This window comes from Camelus dromedarius, chromosome 19, assembly GCF_036321535.1.
Source record: "Camelus dromedarius isolate mCamDro1 chromosome 19, mCamDro1.pat, whole genome shotgun sequence".
In the NCBI taxonomy this organism is placed as follows: domain Eukaryota; kingdom Metazoa; phylum Chordata; class Mammalia; order Artiodactyla; family Camelidae; genus Camelus; species Camelus dromedarius.
The window spans coordinates 17,794,365-17,812,559 of NC_087454.1; the positions used below are offsets into that span (position 1 = coordinate 17,794,365).

The 18,195-nt window shown below is 39.4% G+C and overlaps 4 protein-coding genes, 1 non-coding gene and 1 pseudogene across 9 annotated transcripts; 4 read left to right on the forward strand and 2 right to left on the reverse strand.

The window, feature by feature from the left end:
- Nucleotides 1-766: 766 nt before the first annotated feature.
- TRNAS-GCU (transfer RNA serine (anticodon GCU)) lies at nt 767-848 on the forward strand. The gene has a single exon. It is a non-coding gene; the product is annotated as a tRNA-Ser (tRNA).
- A 1,215-nt stretch (nt 849-2,063) lies between these two features.
- LOC116147787 (histone H2B type 1-J) lies at nt 2,064-9,066 on the reverse strand. 3 transcript variants are annotated; one of them, XR_010376718.1, is made up of 4 exons: nt 7,747-9,066; nt 6,836-6,926; nt 4,228-4,300; nt 2,064-4,074 (listed from the first exon to the last, which is right to left on the reverse strand). XR_010376718.1 is itself a non-coding variant. In XM_064476027.1 (2 exons), exon 1 carries the CDS (start codon nt 8,728-8,730, stop codon nt 8,350-8,352), a length of 381 nt encoding a protein of 126 aa, XP_064332097.1. In that variant the 5' UTR covers nt 8,731-9,066; the 3' UTR covers nt 6,831-6,926; nt 8,347-8,349. The 3 variants fall into 3 exon arrangements, 1 of the variants encoding a protein (XP_064332097.1); XR_010376719.1 differs by lacking the exons at nt 6,836-6,926; nt 7,747-9,066 and adding an exon at nt 5,625-6,078; XM_064476027.1 differs by lacking the exons at nt 2,064-4,074; nt 4,228-4,300 and having other exon boundaries at nt 6,831-6,926; nt 8,347-9,066.
- Nucleotides 9,051-9,463, forward strand: LOC105089165 (histone H2A type 1-like). Its single transcript, XM_010980171.3, has one exon. The coding sequence runs from the start codon at nt 9,071-9,073 to the stop codon at nt 9,461-9,463; it is 393 nt and encodes a 130-aa protein (XP_010978473.1). The 5' UTR covers nt 9,051-9,070.
- Nucleotides 9,464-9,647: 184 nt separating this feature from the next.
- LOC105089184 (histone H2B type 1-K) lies at nt 9,648-18,193 on the reverse strand. Of its 3 annotated transcripts, XR_010376720.1 has the most exons (3): nt 17,745-18,193; nt 12,882-12,937; nt 9,648-9,701 (listed from the first exon to the last, which is right to left on the reverse strand). XR_010376720.1 is itself a non-coding variant. In XM_010980194.3 (2 exons), the coding sequence occupies exon 1, from the start codon at nt 18,132-18,134 to the stop codon at nt 17,754-17,756; it is 381 nt and encodes a 126-aa protein (XP_010978496.1). In that variant the 5' UTR covers nt 18,135-18,193; the 3' UTR covers nt 12,827-12,937; nt 17,745-17,753. The 3 variants fall into 3 exon arrangements, 2 of the variants coding, with proteins under 2 accessions (XP_010978496.1, XP_064332098.1); XM_010980194.3 differs by lacking the exon at nt 9,648-9,701 and having other exon boundaries at nt 12,827-12,937; XM_064476028.1 differs by lacking the exons at nt 9,648-9,701; nt 12,882-12,937 and adding an exon at nt 17,313-17,383.
- LOC116147791 (histone H3-like) lies at nt 9,716-12,317 on the forward strand (annotated as a pseudogene).
- LOC105089176 (histone H4) lies at nt 16,966-17,280 on the forward strand. Its single transcript, XM_031435509.2, has one exon. The coding sequence runs from the start codon at nt 16,969-16,971 to the stop codon at nt 17,278-17,280; it is 312 nt and encodes a 103-aa protein (XP_031291369.1). The 5' UTR covers nt 16,966-16,968.
- Nucleotides 18,194-18,195: the final 2 nt, after the last annotated feature.

Sequence of the window (18,195 nt, forward strand, 5' to 3'; positions counted from 1 at the left end):
GAGGTCAATCTCAACATTTTTAGCACTGCATCCCTTGGAAAATCGAATGAAAGTTGGGAAACATTTCCCCTAGAAAACCACTCAAGAAACACACAGGTATTTGGAAGGAAAACAGAATTCACGGTTCCTCGGACTCAAATGACCCGGGAGGAGAGCCCCAAGAGTCAAGGATTCTTCTCTATGCAAATCACCCTAAAGTATTGAAGAAGCGGCAATAACACTGAATAAAAACTGAGCCGTAGTAAGATCTGTTGTTTAATTTCCCAGATTGTTTTATTAACCACTAATTAGGAGTCCAGATTCGCCAGCTCCCCTGAGGTCGACTCCAGTGAGATCATCTCTGGGAACCTCTGATCCCTACGGACTTCCCGCAGCGCTGGGGCGGCAGGACCAGGCTCCCTGACACGGGACGGTGACAGCAAAATCTGGTTTAGCCCAGGCTGGTCGTGCCACGCCCATCGTCTGCCCGGACTTGACCCTGAGGTACTGCCAGGGTCCAAGCAGCCCGAGAAAGGGAGTGAAGGCCCAGGTAAATGTGTTTCTACCACGTCTCAACCACTTTTAGGACTCCTGTAAAAGCTAAGCCCGTTTTTAACCCGTCGTAGCTTTTCCACTCTAGTTCTTTGTCCGTTCGTGTGGAAGCCAGCCATCCCCACATCTCCCAGATGTTTCCAAGCGTCTTTCTATCCAAGATAGAGGGTTTCTAAATATAAACTCTGAAACAAAGTACCTCAGAGGCCGGCACACGGTAAGATCAGCACCTGAGGACGAGGTGGCCGAGTGGTTAAGGCGATGGACTGCTAATCCATTGTGCTCTGCACGCGTGGGTTCGAATCCCATCCTCGTCGATTATGGCACTTTTAGTACGAAGAAGAAAGGAAGACCCTTTCTTGACTTTGAAATCCACCTAGGAGAAAGCTGCCCTTGTTCCCTACTGCTACGATGGTATGCGTTTATACTTGATTGTACTGCTTAAACTGGATGCTTCTGTGATAAAAGTTCCTTCTGGTAGGCTTACCTTCTGGAGGCTGGAAAGAGGGGGCAGAGGAGGAAATAAAAGATATGAATCCGGCAGAAACGAGTTTGGTCACTCCAGTCCCCCATTTTAGAAGTTACTACTCCTATGAGCAGTAAAATAAATTAAAAAAAAAAGTCAGCAGGAAAAACAAAAACAAAAACAAAAACCACACACACACACACACACACACAAACCACAGCAGGACAAACACACCAAGGCAGAATTTCAGTTACTTAGATTCTCAAGAACAAATCTACTGACCAAAATTCAGGAAACATATAGCACTGAAGAGATGAGCACACCAGTTTTTAAAAGATTAAGAAATTCAGAAGTAAGTTACTTTCAAGTGACAACCACACAACCTCTTTCCAAAAGGCCACATTCAAGATGCTGCTTAAGAATGAAATTAAGAACCTGTTGCTGAAGAGTGATTAAGTTGGATATTCCCAGACTGTACCCCTCTGAGAACTTAGAAAGGAAGGTGTCCCATGTAAGGACCACTTGGAAAGAAGTATGGTTTAGAGACATTCAGAGGAACACAGCATCCCAGGATTTGGTAGGAGAGATGATGGGAAAGTCTGGAAAGAGTGACTTGGAAGACCTCATCTGAGCCTGACTTCAGATGAATTGAAAGTTGACTCATAAGAGCCCAATAAAGCAGTATTCTGAGATTAAAATTTGTTCTTTGTGGTAAGAGATAATACATGCATATACTTCACTCTACCATATTGCTGCTAAAATACTCCAAACTGAAAGGATGTCCTCTTTCCCTGAGGTACTCACATTTATTAATGTTCTTGGCCTGCCAAGAAGTGATGTTCTTGATTATGCATAAGGTGGGAATCGCATAAGCCACAGACTAGACACCAGACAAGTTTTCCTGGAAGCACTTTGCAGGCATTATTTCTACCTGTGAATTAGAGTTCTTGTTCCTTACTTGTAGGCTTTTCATAACTAATTTTAAAAAGGTATATTGCAAATGTTTTTCCTATTATAGTTTAATATGACTGAAGAATTGAATTTTTACTTTTATTTAAAAAAAACTTTACTTATGTATAATTGGCATATGATCAACTGCATATATTTAAAGAGTACATTTTAATGAGTTTTGACATATATATACACATGAAAGCATGACCCCAATCAAGAAAGTGAACTTATCTATCTTCCTTAAAGTCTCATTGTCCCTTTTTGTAATTCTTTTCTCCTGCCCACTATGTTCCCCATTTCCACAGGACAACTGGTCCACATTTTGTCACTGTAGATTAGCTTGCATTTTCTAAAGTTATGTATAAATATAATTCAGTATGTACTTTATTTTGATTGGCTCCTTTCATTCAGCATAATTATTTTGAGATTTATCCATGTTATATATGTAGTGGACAGATCCCAATGAGCCTCCAAATTCTGGTTTTCAGACTTTTGTCTATGTCCTCCTCTTGAGTGTGAGTTGGACCTGTGACTTACTTATAATTAATATAATATGACAAAGATGATTGGATCATTTCTGTGATTATACTGAGCTATATATGACTCAGTCTTGCTAGCAGACTCACTATAGAGAGCATTCTTGCTGGCTTCATGGTGTAAGTGGTCAAGAAGGGAAAGCTCACTAGGCAAGAGCTTCAGGTACCTCTAGAAAGTGCGGGTAGCCCCTAGGAACTGAAAGATACCTCCAGCTAACTATCAGCAAGAAGCCTCAGCCCTCAATCCTTAAGCTGCAAGGAAATGAATTCTGCAGACTATCTGAGTGAGCTTGGAAGTAGATTCTTCCACAGCGAAGTGAAGGGTAGAAAAATATGCGACCCCAAAATACACCTCTTTGGCATACGAGCTGATTATTTGGAGCTGATTATTTTTGAGAAAAAAAAGACACAGGAGAAGCTCTAAACACAGTGGAATTTACTCTTTTATAAGGGAGCTTTACATTTATAAGGGAAGTCTCCATTTGTAAGAATGTCTCCCTCTCTATACCAGGAAGAGAAACTTAACAATAGAGAAGGTACCTGACTTAAATCTGCATAAGAACCTTACCTGCTTTCATCTTTAGTTGAAGATGGTATTTAGTGTAATGGTGTGGGGCATTTCAGGGAGTTTTTTTCAGTTTTTCTGGGTACCTTCCATGTATATACAAGGTATACAGGTTATTGTAGATGAGCAAAATTTGCCTGTCCAAAATGTGTCTCTTAGGTATTATTTTGATAAGACAAGACTCAGGAAGTTTTTCTTCTTACCTCAGTTATAAAAATGACACTCAAAGGCCTCACTAACAAGATGAATACTTGTAATAGGACCTCCATGTCCTTCCTTACAAAAGCATGGAGGTCCCATCCTAGGAAGGGAACAGGAATTCAGCCACCCCACAGCTTTCCTGACCAGGCTCAACCCCTGGGCACTTCGTCAAAGAGACACACACTTCTCAAAGATAAACATCAGGATTATTTTCTGGGAAGATGCAGCCATTGTGGTTCCCAGTGTAGGAACAGGTTTGGCCTTGGCTAACCCTCCTCGGGTCACTGGCTCATGGGCACCTGCTGAGAAGTTTTAGCCACTCTACTTACTACTAGGAAAAGAGTTCCAAGCTAGATAATGAGAAAAGCAAGAGGAGAAACCATGAGAAGAACATAGCCATTAGCCATTTGAGTTAGAGGGGCAAAGAGAATCCACATTTCTACATTTATGTTTGTGTAAAGAAATTTTAGATACCCATCTAGATACACTAGATACACTAATAAATAGGAAACTAATAAACAAGGTTCTTTGTTATGGATGGAGAAACTAGGAAGCTGAAGTAAGATTGTTTATTGTATTTATATATGAAATTATTAAACCCTAGCAATAAGCTTCCTAATAGAAACCACAAAAGTTTTAGCTGCATTATCTTAAAGGGCCACAAGATGGCAATAGCGTTTCTTGATTGACCAGCCTGTGAGCTGGAAGGAGGGGACTGCAGCTGCTGTGAGCTCCTCCCTTGTGCAAATTCCTTCTCTTCTTGCTCCCTTAGTTCCAGTACTGGAATCTCTCTTTGCCAACTCGTGATTCCTCTCGTTGTCACCCTTTGTTGACCAAAAGAGAATTATGTTAGTTAATTGGGCTGGCTTTTAAAAATCTTTTTTGGGGGGAGGGGAGCAGAGTAGAGAAGAGAGGCGGGGAAGGGATTATGGACATCTTGAAGGATACAGAAAAGTACACAAAAAGGAATAACGTACCTTCAAGTGACCTTCACGCATGTTCACCAATTACCAACATCTTGCCCGTGTTGTTTCATTATCTAGATGTACACTGGGCAGAAGGGTGACAGTGTAAGGAAATCATAAACATGTTTTTTCAATCATCAATATTTTCACAAACATCCTAACAGATACAGAGTTAAACAAAATACAAGATTTTCTCACCTAAGAAAAATTTTAGATGATTTGTAACATCACCCAGTATTTAGTACTTAAAATCCTCAATGGCCTCAAACATGTTTTTACAATGATTTTTGTCTGACTGGGATTCCATTAGATTTACAAATGGCAGTTGGTTGCTATTCTCTTAAATTTATTTTAATTCATAACATTTAACCAAATCTCCAAATAGCTGAGATTGCTCTTTGGAAAAGGAAAATTAGGAAACCATAACCAAAATTAGGAAACCATAACCATAGGTAATGAGAATTCTCATTGTCCATGGATTGTCATTGCGTGTAGACCTCTACTGTGAGGAGCGCTAGTTGAAAAAAGTGTTTTCTAAAAAGAAAAAAAGACCATACTGATTATTTTCCTTTCAAATTGAAGTCAAAGGGTTTTTACTTAACATTTTTAAGTTTATAATTGAAATTCTTTTATTCTTAGTGTTAAATCTTAGTTTCTTATGATAAAAATAACGTGCTTTCTATATCTATAGACAAAATAGGAAAAGACATTTTAATACTTTTATTATTCTGAGTTAGAAATCAGAAATAAAGAGAAGGTTTGAACCTACTAAAACCTGACCTCAGGTGAGGTCAAGGGCAGATTTTAGTAGAATTAGACTTTTCAACCCCTTCCTCATTTAAAATTGATATTCACTAATATTCTGTTCTTCCCAAATGAAGAAAGAACATAGAAGGCTTGATGCTGTGGAATAGCTTAAAAAGAAAATGCCTCCTCTATGAAGTGTAATATAACACTTTTATCTTCATCGTTAGTGTTTTCATGTTTTGTTTAAGAAATCCTTTTATACTGTGAGGTATTCTCCTACCTTACCTTCTAAGGAGCCTTAATGGTTTTCCTTTTGCTTATTTTAAGGATCTTTTTTTCCCCTTGTGGATAACCAATTTCCCTCATAAATTTTTGCACAGCTTATTGCTACCTCATTTACCTCCTCTCTCTCCTTTCTAAAGATTCAACAAAAAATTAGGTGTGACCCTTGGCTTTCTATCTAATTCAGTTGGTAAATGTGTCAATCTCTGTGCAATGCCACCGAGTATTATAGCTGTATGAGTCTTTTTTGTTACTAAATTATGTTTTATCCCATCAGGAGTTCCTTGGATTACTTCTTAACTACTTTGATCCTCAAATAAATGTTAAATTAATCTCCAATTAACATCTAAAACTAGTGTTAGGATTTTGACTAAAATTACCTGATTTTATCAGCTCTTCATTGGATACTAAAACTTTAAAAAAATAATAAAAATAAAAAATAAACATAGCAGAATGAGCCCTGCTTGAAATGAAATTTTTTTCAAGTTCGTTATTAAGTGTGATAGCAGAGGTACTACTCCATTTCTACCTCCTTTTAGTTCTTTAATCAATGTATTTTGACAGTGGGAGAAATTAGGCCTATTTTTTTGTGACTACTTAACACATATAAATAGATTCAAATCGATGGACAGTTTGTAAATGTAGTTATTACTAATTGGATATTTTTCATATATCATTAACAATTGAAAATAAAGTTAACAAAAATGTGTATTATGATAAAATTAACTTTAATATATCAAATAGTTGAAGAATAGATGTCTGCATGGTATCCACCTAAAGGACCACTAATCTTTTGATACTTCGTAGGTTTGTCTCTATTAACTCCCCAGGGAATGCGTGCTTTGATTTCAACAACTGTTGTAGATAGTTTACAAAAAAAATATGCGTGCAGTAGAAAAACCAAATATAATGATTTAATGTAGCCCGAAAAAAAGTCCTTTACAAACAGCTAGAGTTCATCTAAGGCAATGGTCAAGGCAACATTCTGGTTTGTGACCTCTGGGATAGACCTGGTAACTAACTAGTTCTAAGTATTTTGAGCAACAAATATCTATTTATTTTGTGATAAGATACATCACAAGGTACATTTTTTCAAATGACATTCTGTGTTCATTTAGCTTTGAACTAGTTCCTCTGAAGCTGATTAGTAATTAGTTAAATTGATAGCATTTGTTTTTTCAAGCAAAGGATTATATCCTTGCCTTACTCATAAGGAGACTCCACCAAGGTGCAAACAAAGATTGTTACCAAAAGATGACAATTTATTTACCTGATTTATTTATTTCTTAGGCAGTTTAATTTTCTGAGTAATAAGAGAATTGGCTGGGACTTTTTGAACTTTGTAGTTTTCAAAAACTTAGTCTTTCCAAATTTTCATCTGGGGATAGACTATTGCCTATGACTCATCTTCTACCCTAATCCCTCTACTTTTTCCACAAATTCTTCTTATTCTGATTCCTATATCCTATAAGACAAAGAAACAGTAAAAAAAAGAGTATTTAGTTTGGAAATTATCATCTGATTATTTGGATTAATGGAGAAACAAGAAACAACAAAAATCATTTATGTTTTATTTACAGAACTTGGTTACCATTAGTGTGGGATGGAGATGGTGAAGGAAAATAATTTTCTTTCTTCCTTTCTTTCCTTCTTTATTTTCAAGTATAATGAGTGTACATTCCCTATATGGAAACATACAAGAAATCGGTTAATAGCAACTCAAATGGATATCTATGAAAAACTACATGGAAGCAGTATCCAAATGCTGGACAAACTATTAGAAAAGGCTCATAAAAGGGAAGAAAATTCAGAGAGCAAAGTTGAAGTGGGCATTGAAATAAGGGTAGGATGAGTCAACAAGGGGGAAGAGTGTATTTGATAATGGATTTAACAAAATACTGGTTGCTTTTAGACATTATTACTATGCTAAAGGTAGATTCATTTTAGATAAATCAGGTAATTTTATTTATGTAAATTAAATTCATGTAAAATTACTACCTAAACTAAAACACAGCCACAGTGGAAGCTTCCAAATGCTTTGAAGATCATAGCTTTTTACCTAAAAGACACACAATTTGAACAGCTATAATCTAGAGAAGCATTATTGTTTGTTGGTTGCCTGGTTCTCATTTATGACAACCTGATGTGGAATTTGTTTTTCTTCACTGGTCCCAGGCAAAGTCAAAATAGGATTTAAAATACAAACCAAAGGACCTTTAAAATAGAAACTGTTGTCTCAGAAGCCTGAGATAAACCCCTCAAGCTTCTCTGCCTTTACTAGACACCAAACAGTCCTGTTTTGTCTTATAATGTTTATTACATGGATATACGACAAAAGAAAAGCAGTATCCTAATTAAAAATAAACCGTTGGTATTTCAGGTTGAAAATTACACCCACCAAGTTCCTTTCTCTCCAAAGAAAATCTCAAGATGATACATTTCATTCTCTAAATGAATAAAGTGCTAAAAAAAATGGAAAAAATGAAAAGCAGGATAGATTACCCGAATATGTTTACTGAAGGCCCGTGTGTGCGCTGGACCTGGGGAGGCGGGAAGCGGATATACCTCCCGCGCACTGAAACCCTCAAGTCTCTGCCCGGGTGCCCGCAACCAATCAGGACGTGGAGGGGAAGGACAGGCGCGCCCCGCGAAAATTTAAACTGCCCGCGCAAAATCTGCTCCCCTGCAGGAGTTCGACTCTTTGTCCCTGACAGGTGACTGGGGAGTATTTGAATTTGCTACGAACTTTTAAAAGTATTGCTTCCCTCATTAATTAACCTAATGGGTATCAGAATTGGTAGGGACTTTTTAGATGTAGGAGTTTCCTAAATGATAAACGGAAAGCCCGGGGCAAGGTTACTTTACATAAGAAGTTCTAGACTTATGCCAGGATCAGGTACCGTTGTCCCTGTCGTTAGCGAATCTCGCGCTTGGCATGACAGGAAAGTCTACATAAGATTGCTACAGTAATTCCTTTATCTCGCAACTAAAAACTCTAATGGAGTTACAAAGGCTTAATACAAAAGAGCATACACCAGCTCTCTCACTGAGAACATGGGTGGCTCTTAAAAGAGCCGTTAGGGTTGTTTACAGCCAACTCACTGTTTACTTGGCGCTGGTATACTTCGTGACGGCCTTAGTGCCCTCAGACACAGCGTGCTTGGCCAGCTCCCCGGGCAGCAGCAGGCGCACGGCCGTCTGGATCTCCCGGGACGTGATGGTCGAGCGCTTGTTGTAATGCGCCAGACGCGACGCCTCGCCCGCGATGCGCTCGAATATGTCGTTGACGAACGAATTCATGATGCCCATGGCCTTGGACGAGATGCCGGTGTCCGGGTGGACCTGCTTCAGCACCTTGTACACGTAGATGGAGTAGCTCTCCTTGCGGCTGCGCTTGCGCTTCTTGCCGTCCTTTTTCTGCGCCTTGGTCACCGCCTTCTTGGAGCCTTTTTTCGGGGCTGGGGCTGACTTAGCCGGTTCAGGCATAATTACAGCAACTCAACTTGCCTCAACAAAAAAATGACAGGAAAAGATAGAGCAACAAGAAGAAAGCACAACGTGTCCTTTTTATATAGAATCTCTTATGCAAATAAGGTGAAATAAGTAAAGTCTTGTGTCTGATTGGTGGCTGTTCAAGAAAACGTCAGAAATTAGTTCTGACCAATCAGAATACAAGAGTCCCAAGCTCGCATTTTTCATTGGTTAAAAATGAAGCCGCACTCCTAACCAATGAGACATCTTCTTTTTCGCGCCCAATAAGGGTTATAAAAAATGCAGTCGCTGCACTTTCGCTTTAGCAACTGCCTGTAAGGTTGTTTAGGTCAGGATGTCTGGACGAGGCAAGCAAGGCGGCAAAACTCGTGCCAAAGCTAAGACCCGCTCTTCGCGGGCTGGGCTCCAGTTCCCTGTGGGCCGAGTGCACCGCCTGCTCCGCAAAGGCAACTATGCCGAGCGGGTCGGGGCCGGCGCGCCGGTGTATTTGGCGGCGGTGTTGGAGTACCTGACGGCCGAGATTCTGGAGCTGGCGGGCAACGCGGCTCGGGACAACAAGAAGACGCGTATCATCCCGCGCCATTTGCAGCTGGCCATCCGCAACGATGAGGAGCTTAACAAGCTGTTGGGCAAAGTCACTATCGCTCAGGGTGGCGTCCTGCCTAACATCCAGGCCGTGCTGCTGCCCAAGAAGACCGAAAGTCACCATAAGGCTAAGGGCAAGTAGTGGCCTAGATCAACAGCAACTAGAATAAATCCAAATCAAAGGCTCTTTTCAGAGCCACCCACATTTTCTGGAAAAGAACTTAACATTCCTGTTGTGTCAGGTGGTGAAAAGACATTCAATCGGAAAAGTCTGAGTCACTCTTTACAAACCTCCGCTTTGTTGGATGTGTTTTTGTAGTGACTATACTCACCACTAGGACTATAAATGCGTCACAAGTAGCAATTCGCATCACCGGTTTCTGAAATACATTAGTACAAAATATATTTAATCTGGCTCGAATTTAACAGATGGTGCAGTAAAGAGCTGACCACGCAGGCAGCTCGCAAGAGCCCGCCGGCCACAGACGGCGTGAAGAAGCCGCACCGCTACCGGCCCGGCACGGTAGCTCTGCGCGAGATACGCCGCTACCGCAAGTTCACAAACCCGCTGATCCGCAAGCTGCTGTACCAGCGGCTGGTGCGCGAGATCGCGGAGGACTTCATGATCTGCGCTTCCAGAACTAGGCAGTGATGGCGCTGCAGGAGGCGGGCGAGGCCTACCTTGGGGGCTCTTCGAGGACGCCAACCTGTGCGACATCCACGCCAAGCGACTTACCATCATGCCTAAAAATGTAGTTACTCTACAGATAAATAGAGAGCTTCATGATAGGATTATCTCCCCCACCCAAATGCTATCTGCCACCATACACTTTGGCTAACAGCCCATGTGCTGCTAGGCATTTCTCTCACCATTCTTAATGTTGCTAAATTAAGTAAAATACTGGGATTGCATCTGTAGGTATCTCACCATTCTGGAGCTCGAGAAAGGTTTCTCATATTTGGGATGCGCCCCAAACCTCAAGTGCTGTTACCTCAGGAGAATGTGACCAGGTGGTTATTCTAACAAACTTTAAATCAATCAAGACATTTAAGAAATTATTTCCCCTAACTATTGCCATTGATACCTAAAGCTTTGCTAATCCCAGTGTATTAAACTTTTGTAGACCTAAAGTACTGATGGGGTAAAGAAAATAGTGTAGATTATAGTAGGATTGGACAAAAGGCTGTTTATTAGTAGTGGGGAAACACAGTGTGTTGCCGGGTTCCTGACAGAAGCCAAGGCCTCTCAGCAAAACTGACAGGGTTATCTATGGAAGAGTTATTTTATGTGACATTACAAGTAATTTTTGTTGCTATAACCAAATGCGGAATACTCCTGCCCATGGTTTTTATTGCCTATGTCGCAGAATCTAGCCTCCTGTTCTCCACCTGCTGAACTCAACCTGATGTAATTTTTTTTTTAAGTATGAACAACTTTGTGTAGTAAAATTTATGGGAACACTCTTCAGAATAATGTTTTAAGTGTATAAACTGCAAAACTTGCAAAAAACTAGTAGTTATCAAGGTATATTTCTAAAAGTAAATTTGATAGCGTGATGTACGTGCTTATACAGTATGTTAACTATGTAGTTAACAAATTACGTTATCCAATCTTTTGGTAAGCCTAAATGCCATCAGCAGGTAAGTATAAACCATGGTTTAGGTAACTCGCCCTTAGGAGAAAAGAAACTTCTGTGACTTCTGTTGGGTAACAAAGTAACAGGTACTGAGGTTTTTCGCCTAAATTCATAACAAAGTGAAATGCTAAAGTTCAGTGAAAGGTTAATTCAACTATATTTTTTCTCTACCTGGACCCATGACTTCCCTCATCACTACCCCTACCCCCACCCCATCCATACCCTGCTGACTTTTATCCTCAGAGGTATTGTGGCATATATGGACCCCGGGTTAAAAACCCTTCCTGTAAAATTTGGTCAACCTACCCCAGTCTTTCTCAAGTTAATTTTAATTTTTCACTGAAACTGCCTTTTCCTATCTGGAATTTCTTTAGCACTTAAGTCTATTAATATCATAATTATTTATACCCTTTTATTATCTCTATTTTGTACTTACAATATAACTCCTTCCAATCCTAGTATAAATAAGACTTCTTGGAATAAAAACAAATGCTGACAGCAATATCTAACAATGATAGACACTCAAGTGGCCCACCAAAAAATAGTAAAATACTCAACTTTTTCATAGAGTGTTTAGAAGCTATGTAACCCAAGTGATTTCATTCATTATTTAACTGTTCTGTCTTTAAATATGTCTTCCAACTGTAGGGAAAGAAAAATAATTTTTCCTCCACTCTCCTGAGTTTTTGGCTGAGAGCCTGTAAACAGATAGTTCAGGGGGGTCCCTAGAAGAGGAGAACCAGGAACGGTTTTCTTGACATAAGAGGAGCCATTTTGGCCTAAGCCTTTTTGTGATCTATGCCCTTGAACAGGTCTCAGCAATCAATGATCTTAAGGGAGTTAATGGAATGCAGGAACAAAGGAAAAACAGTCAAAAAACAGCAATAAAACTAGAGTCCTAGTTCCTCCTCAAGGAATATACATAGCAATCTGATACAGACTTGAGTTCTGGAGGAACTAAGGCCCCCACCCAGGCAGAAGATGAAATGATGATGTTGACCCTCACGACTTCAGTCAGCTAAAGCTTGGACTCTGCTGACCTTTGCCCCAAGTCTATTCTGAATTCTCCTGTGCTCCAGCCCCTTCATGAATATGCATATACCCTTACTTAAAACTTCCCCAATTTTGCTATTCAGGGAGACACTGCTTTAGGAAAGATCCCTGGTATTCTCCTTACTTGCTGCAAGTAATAAATCCTTCCTTTTCCCCATCTTTGGCTTGGTTGTGTCTTTTGATACAACACCCACCAAACCCAGTGTTCAGGTAACAAGTCCTGTAATAAAAGACAAATTCAGAAGAGAAAAGCAAGTTTATTAACATGTATACCTCATATATACTCCCATGTGGGAGATACCCAGAGAAATATGAGTAACTCCCTGAGGTGCCTTAGAACTCCAGCCTAAATACGATCTTACACTAAAGAGAAAAGTTGTGGGGAAGTCAGTTATGGGGAGGTTACTGGGGAAACAAGGGTAAATTTTGCTAGGCAGATATAAATTGATGACTTCTCCACTGATAAGGGTCTAAAGTTGTCTACTGGGATTAACCTGTGTCTTTACTGGTGGCAAGGGGAGGAGGGACATCTTTGTATATCTGTGTTCTGTTCTTAGAGAAATGGAGGGAAAGCAAGATTTTCTTATGTTTGCTTCATCTCAAATGCCTCAGCTGGAAATAATCCTTATGCTACATGGTTTATTTTGCGGTGGCCTATTCTGCTAGCCCAAAGCACCAAATACTAATATTTTGTTGATGTATGGTATTAAGTCTGTATTAATAAAAAATCTGAACTCTGCATTATATTTTTTAATGATAGAATATTTCTAATCAAAAGTTTAAAGCAAATTAAAACTCTCTCATTACAATACTTCTAAGGATTTTTTTGGCTTTTATTTTTTTCTGGTAGGGCTATTCAAGGACACCAACCTGTGCACCATCCACGCCAAGCACGTCACCATCATGCCCAAGGACATCCAGTTACCCTACAGATCAAAGGGTTATATAGATAAATCCAGGATGAGTTCATCTTAAGATTCTTAATAATTACATCCACAAAGAACTTATTTCTAAATAAGGTGACATTCTGAGGATCCAGGTAGACATGAATTTGGAGCTTGGGCTGAGGAACAGTATTCAACTCACTACAATGACCCTGGAAAAATTCTGAATAGATGGTATTTGAGCAGAGATTTGAATAAAATCAAATCAGGTAGTAAATTATGTTGCTCTTTTGTGGAAAGTATTCTAAGCAAAAAAGATAATGTGAATACCTGAAACAGTAGTGTACATGAAATGTTTAGGTAAGATCAAAATGTTTAAGAAAGTTAAAGATCAAGTTTAAGATCAACAATGTTTAAGGAAGATCAAGAGCAGAGAAAGCAAGGGTAGAGAGTGAGTTCAGAGATAGGCAGAGGTCAGATCATGTAGGGCTTTGACCATGTAGAGTTTTATAAGCCATGCCATGAGTTTTTGTAAATCATTCTAAGAGTTTTGAACCGAAGAATTGCATAACCTGATTTACATTTCTTCAAAAGTTCTATAAGGTAACTATATGGTGAATACAAAGTTTAGAAACAATGGTATAAATTAGGAAGATATTGCAGTGGTCTTTTTGAGAGATACAGCAGTTTGGCCTATATTGGAACAGACAATGCTTAGGTATAGACTATATTTCGCAAGTGTAGCCAATAAAGTTGCTGCTGGATTTGATGTGTACTGTGTAAGGAAGGAAAAACATCATTTTCCCTCTACCCTTCTGAATTCTTGACTGAGAGACTCCCTATAATAAAAGACAGGTTAACAAAAGAAAAATACCCAAAATTTTATTAACATGCATACCTCATGTATACATGAGACGTACTTAGGAAACAGGCGTAATCTCCTCAAGATAGCCCAAACCACCACCTTACATACCATCTTTAGCTAAAGACAGAAGAAAGAAAGTTGCATGGGGATGGGGTGGTGGGCACAGCAGGGAGAGGGTAGTTATCAGAAAAAAAGCTTGGTAAACAAAGGTAGGGTTTGTTGTGCAGATTCAAGTAGCTGCTTTCTCCCATAAGATTCTTTTGTGATTTAGAATCATCCTTCTTTTCCTTGTTTGGAGAGGGAGACAGAAATGGAGCTTTCCTCTATAAATATTAAATGTCTTGAAGGAGTACAAAGCATACTAACAAACTGGCTTCTGATGTGAAACTGTTTGCTGATTCATTCTTTATTGAGGGTAACTTTAACCCAGAGGTTTTGCTCCAGGAAGGAGATAACAGGCAGATAATCTCAGAAGAATGGATAGACCCTCCCGAGTTCCTTCTGAAGATTCACTGAGGTTAAGAGAAATGTAACACCTTGTAAAACACCCTGATATCACCTTTTCTGTTCCATCCAATTTTTCTATAAAACCTCAAGACCAACCCCAAGATGGGCTCACAGACTTTAAGACATTAGCCTGCTGTGACTCCCTTTGTCAGGCAAAGCAATAAAGCTGCTCTTTCTTTGCTCCCAACATTCTGCCTCTGAGTTTGAACTTGCTTTTTGGGGTGCAGAGGCTGATTTTTTGGTAACAATCTCTCACAAAAAGATAACTTCTACTGTTTTCAGAGATTTTCCTGTGTATTCTGGTTCTCAAAAATTAGTTCAAGATAACCTTTATGACAAAGAGGCAATATGTGGTGACATATTCAGCTACCCTTCAACTATGAAAGCACATAAAGATAAAAAGAAAAAACTTGATAGAACTAAGTCTATCTTGACATTAAGTAAGTTATTGTGTAGAAAACAGCTCGAATAGCATTGCATTTTAATAAAATAATATAGTGTATGTTTATAGGAAAATAAACACCCTTGGCTGTCAATTTTAGAAATTATAAAGAATCTGAGAAACTTTTCAGATATCCATCCATTGCTAACCTTATAATCACTAGTCATTATGCACAAACTCGTGAAATCAGATAGGGAAGGAGGCTAGTATTTGGTGGGAATTTTACTGATCTTTAAAGTAGAGAAGGGTCTGTAAAATATATTCCAGTTACTGATGTTGGGAAAATATAATTAAAAGAAAAATTATTGAGTAAGTTTAATGTTTATTCAGGACAGAATGCTCAACACGGGAAATTTTCTAAAGCGATTGCAAAGAGAGAAAGAAACCTCACTCTTTTATATAGCTAAGTGGATACAACCCATTACATTAGGTAGGTTTTGCAATCTGAGGTCAGGAAACTGGGAAATAGAACACTATTTTCCTTGATTACATTTCAAAGAGAGGACTCTAAGGTCCTTGAGGAAACATTTTTGAGTTAAGATGCTGACCCCACCCCCACCCCCTGCTATTTTAGTCATTAAAATAATTTACATACATTTGAAAGGGACAGAGAAAGAAATTCTGAAAGAGAAAAAAGGAATAGAAAAGGAACCCTCAGGGAGGATTAAGCCTCTTCATTTTCAATTTGTATTTGCCCTTAAATTAACTTGATGAATTAACCTATGCTAGCTATCTACTCCCTCAGTAAAACATACAGAATTTTGTTCCTGTTGATTGAATCAGTTTTGTTTTTGCAAAGGTTTTTACCTATCTTATGAAATTTATAGTTTATAGGAGTACTTTGAAAATACTGTAATGCGACCTTGCTAAAAGTAACTCTCATTGAAATAAAGGAAAAGAAAATCATTGAATAACAAGGGGATTACATGCTAATGCTGAAAGAAGTAATTACAATTTCTCACAATTTAAGCAATAGGAGAATTGTCTGTATATGCTTTAAAAATTAAGTATATACAACCAAGAATGTTTGAAATATATAATCATTCTTTTACCAAAGGCTGTCTTAGAAAGACAAGAGTATACTTTCTCTGCATTTGAATTTCTTCTTTTTCACTAATGACAAATTAGTTCTTGTAATTAATGAAAGTTTAAATTTTTTAAAAAACTATATATTACCCAGAAAACTATATATTACCTAGAAAAAAATCGACTGAAACATTTAAAGACCAAATTAGGTATTTTTCAGGTTAAGAGGACACCATATTTTAAAAATAACAAATTTATCCTAATAATTGTATAGATTTAATACAGTTTTTACTGAGAGTAATAAAAGAATTTCTTTGTTGCAACTAGATAAAATGATTTATTTTTCAAGAAGATGGTGATAATAGTAGAAAGTATTTGAAAGAAATAGTTATGAGGTAGGAATTCACTGCCAAATAATAAAATATTTTTCAACATTACAAATAATTAAAACCCTCCAGCACTACATAGACTGATCGGTAGGACAATAAAAACTTAAATAATTTTCAGTGAAATATTCAACAGAAGATCAATTAAGTTCCTCAAATCAGTGGAGAAAATATTTAATATGTTATACTCATTAGCCGGCTGGTTAATTTTTAAAATGTTAATTCTCTATACAAGAACCCAAGTCTGGATTATTACAGAATTAAATTTTTTAATACTTCAACCCATTATCAGTAAGATTATAGGAATTGCTATTGAAAATGAAAATTGATACACACTTGGTGGAATTTAGCAATATAGCTGGAAGATCTTAAAATTCTCTATTTTATTAGCTCATTCTGGTTCTAGCCCTAGGAAATTAGTATATTTCCCCCATATATTAAGGAGAAAAACTTCACAAATGGTAAAACCTTATGCAAATACTGTTCAAGAAAATACCTGCATATTGGTAGAGATAAAAGCAGAATATTTTATTCTCTGTGCTATTTTATGTATCACCTACAATTTTAAAGTTCTGTTTAATGAGGATGAGGAGCGAAACACACTAAACGAAAAAAGGGAAGCAAACTAGCTAGGTCATTAGCTAGGTCTTGAGGAATCCAAAAGAATTAACTAAAAGAGAACAAAAGGGAGCAGCATGGCCAGTTTGTTCCCTCTTCGGTCCCATCCCCCAACCCCGAGGTATTCCCGCCACAACTCTTTCAGTTTTCACTCCGGTCCGCGGAGGTTACTATTTAAAAAGGAGCTGCGACGACAGATTGCACTTTTTTGTTTTTTGGCATTCTAAACATGTCCGGACGCGGTAAGGGTGGAAAGGGCTTGGGCAAAGGGGGTGCCAAGCGCCACCGCAAGGTGCTGCGGGACAATATCCAGGGCATCACCAAGCCTGCCATCCGGCGTCTGGCTCGTCGAGGTGGCGTCAAGCGCATCTCCGGCCTTATCTACGAGGAGACCCGCGGAGTGCTGAAGGTGTTTCTGGAAAATGTGATCCGGGACGCCGTCACCTACACTGAGCACGCCAAGCGCAAGACTGTCACGGCGATGGACGTGGTCTACGCTCTCAAGCGCCAGGGACGCACCCTCTACGGCTTCGGCGGCTAAACACCGGTCGTCTCGCTTCAGCAAAACCAAAGGTCCTTCTTAGGGCCACCTCTCCGTTCACTTGAAAGGGTTTGGCGCTTTTAGTGTGATACAGCTTCGGAAACTAAAATGTTTGGGTCTTGGTTATTTACTAAGAAAGGCCATTTTTAGGACCTCCAAGTTTTCATAAAAGATTCTCCCAGGTGAAGGCGGGGCCTCTGGCTACGCGGTTTCCTAGCTACTACGGGTTGCAAAATTGCTTCGAGGCTTTTATGTGGTATTTGAAGGGCCTGGCGATCATTAAAACACATAGTCAATTGGACATTAAGCGTCTAATCTCATTGTTCCGCCTAGGATATGAAATTATTGAGCCAGAGCCAGCCATGGGATTCCATTTTAGATTCAGAATACGTATTGACAGCTCTTATACTGACAACTTAGTGGCTCTTAAAAGAGCCTTTGGGGTTAGGTTTCAAGACACTTACTGAACGGGCTTACTTGGCGCTGGTGTACTTGGTGACGGCCTTGGTGCCCTCGGACACGGCGTGCTTGGCCAGCTCCCCGGGCAACAGTAGGCGTACGGCCGTCTGGATCTCCCGGGACGTGATGGTCGAGCGCTTGTTGTAATGCGCCAGGCGCGACGCCTCACCCGCGATGCGCTCGAAGATGTCGTTGACGAACGAGTTCATGATGCCCATAGCCTTGGACGAGATGCCGGTGTCCGGGTGAACCTGCTTCAGCACCTTATACACGTACACGGAGTAGCTCTCCTTGCGGCTGCGCTTGCGCTTCTTGCCATCCTTCTTCTGCGCCTTAGTCACCGCTTTCTTGGAGCCCTTCTTTGGGGCTGGAGCAGATTTTGCCGGCTCAGGCATAACTGAGAAAACACCCAAGACGTGCTCTAAACGACACCACAGAGAATCTAGAAACAAACTA

Bases quoted from the DNA above. Each gene is read 5' to 3' on its own strand.
- LOC105089184 (XM_010980194.3), bottom strand. From the start codon at position 18,134: ATGCCTGAGCCGGCAAAATCTGCTCCAGCCCCAAAGAAGGGCTCCAAG.
- LOC105089176 (XM_031435509.2), top strand. From the start codon at position 16,969: ATGTCCGGACGCGGTAAGGGTGGAAAGGGCTTGGGCAAAGGGGGTGCC.
- LOC116147787 (XM_064476027.1), bottom strand. From the start codon at position 8,730: ATGCCTGAACCGGCTAAGTCAGCCCCAGCCCCGAAAAAAGGCTCCAAG.
- LOC105089165 (XM_010980171.3), top strand. From the start codon at position 9,071: ATGTCTGGACGAGGCAAGCAAGGCGGCAAAACTCGTGCCAAAGCTAAG.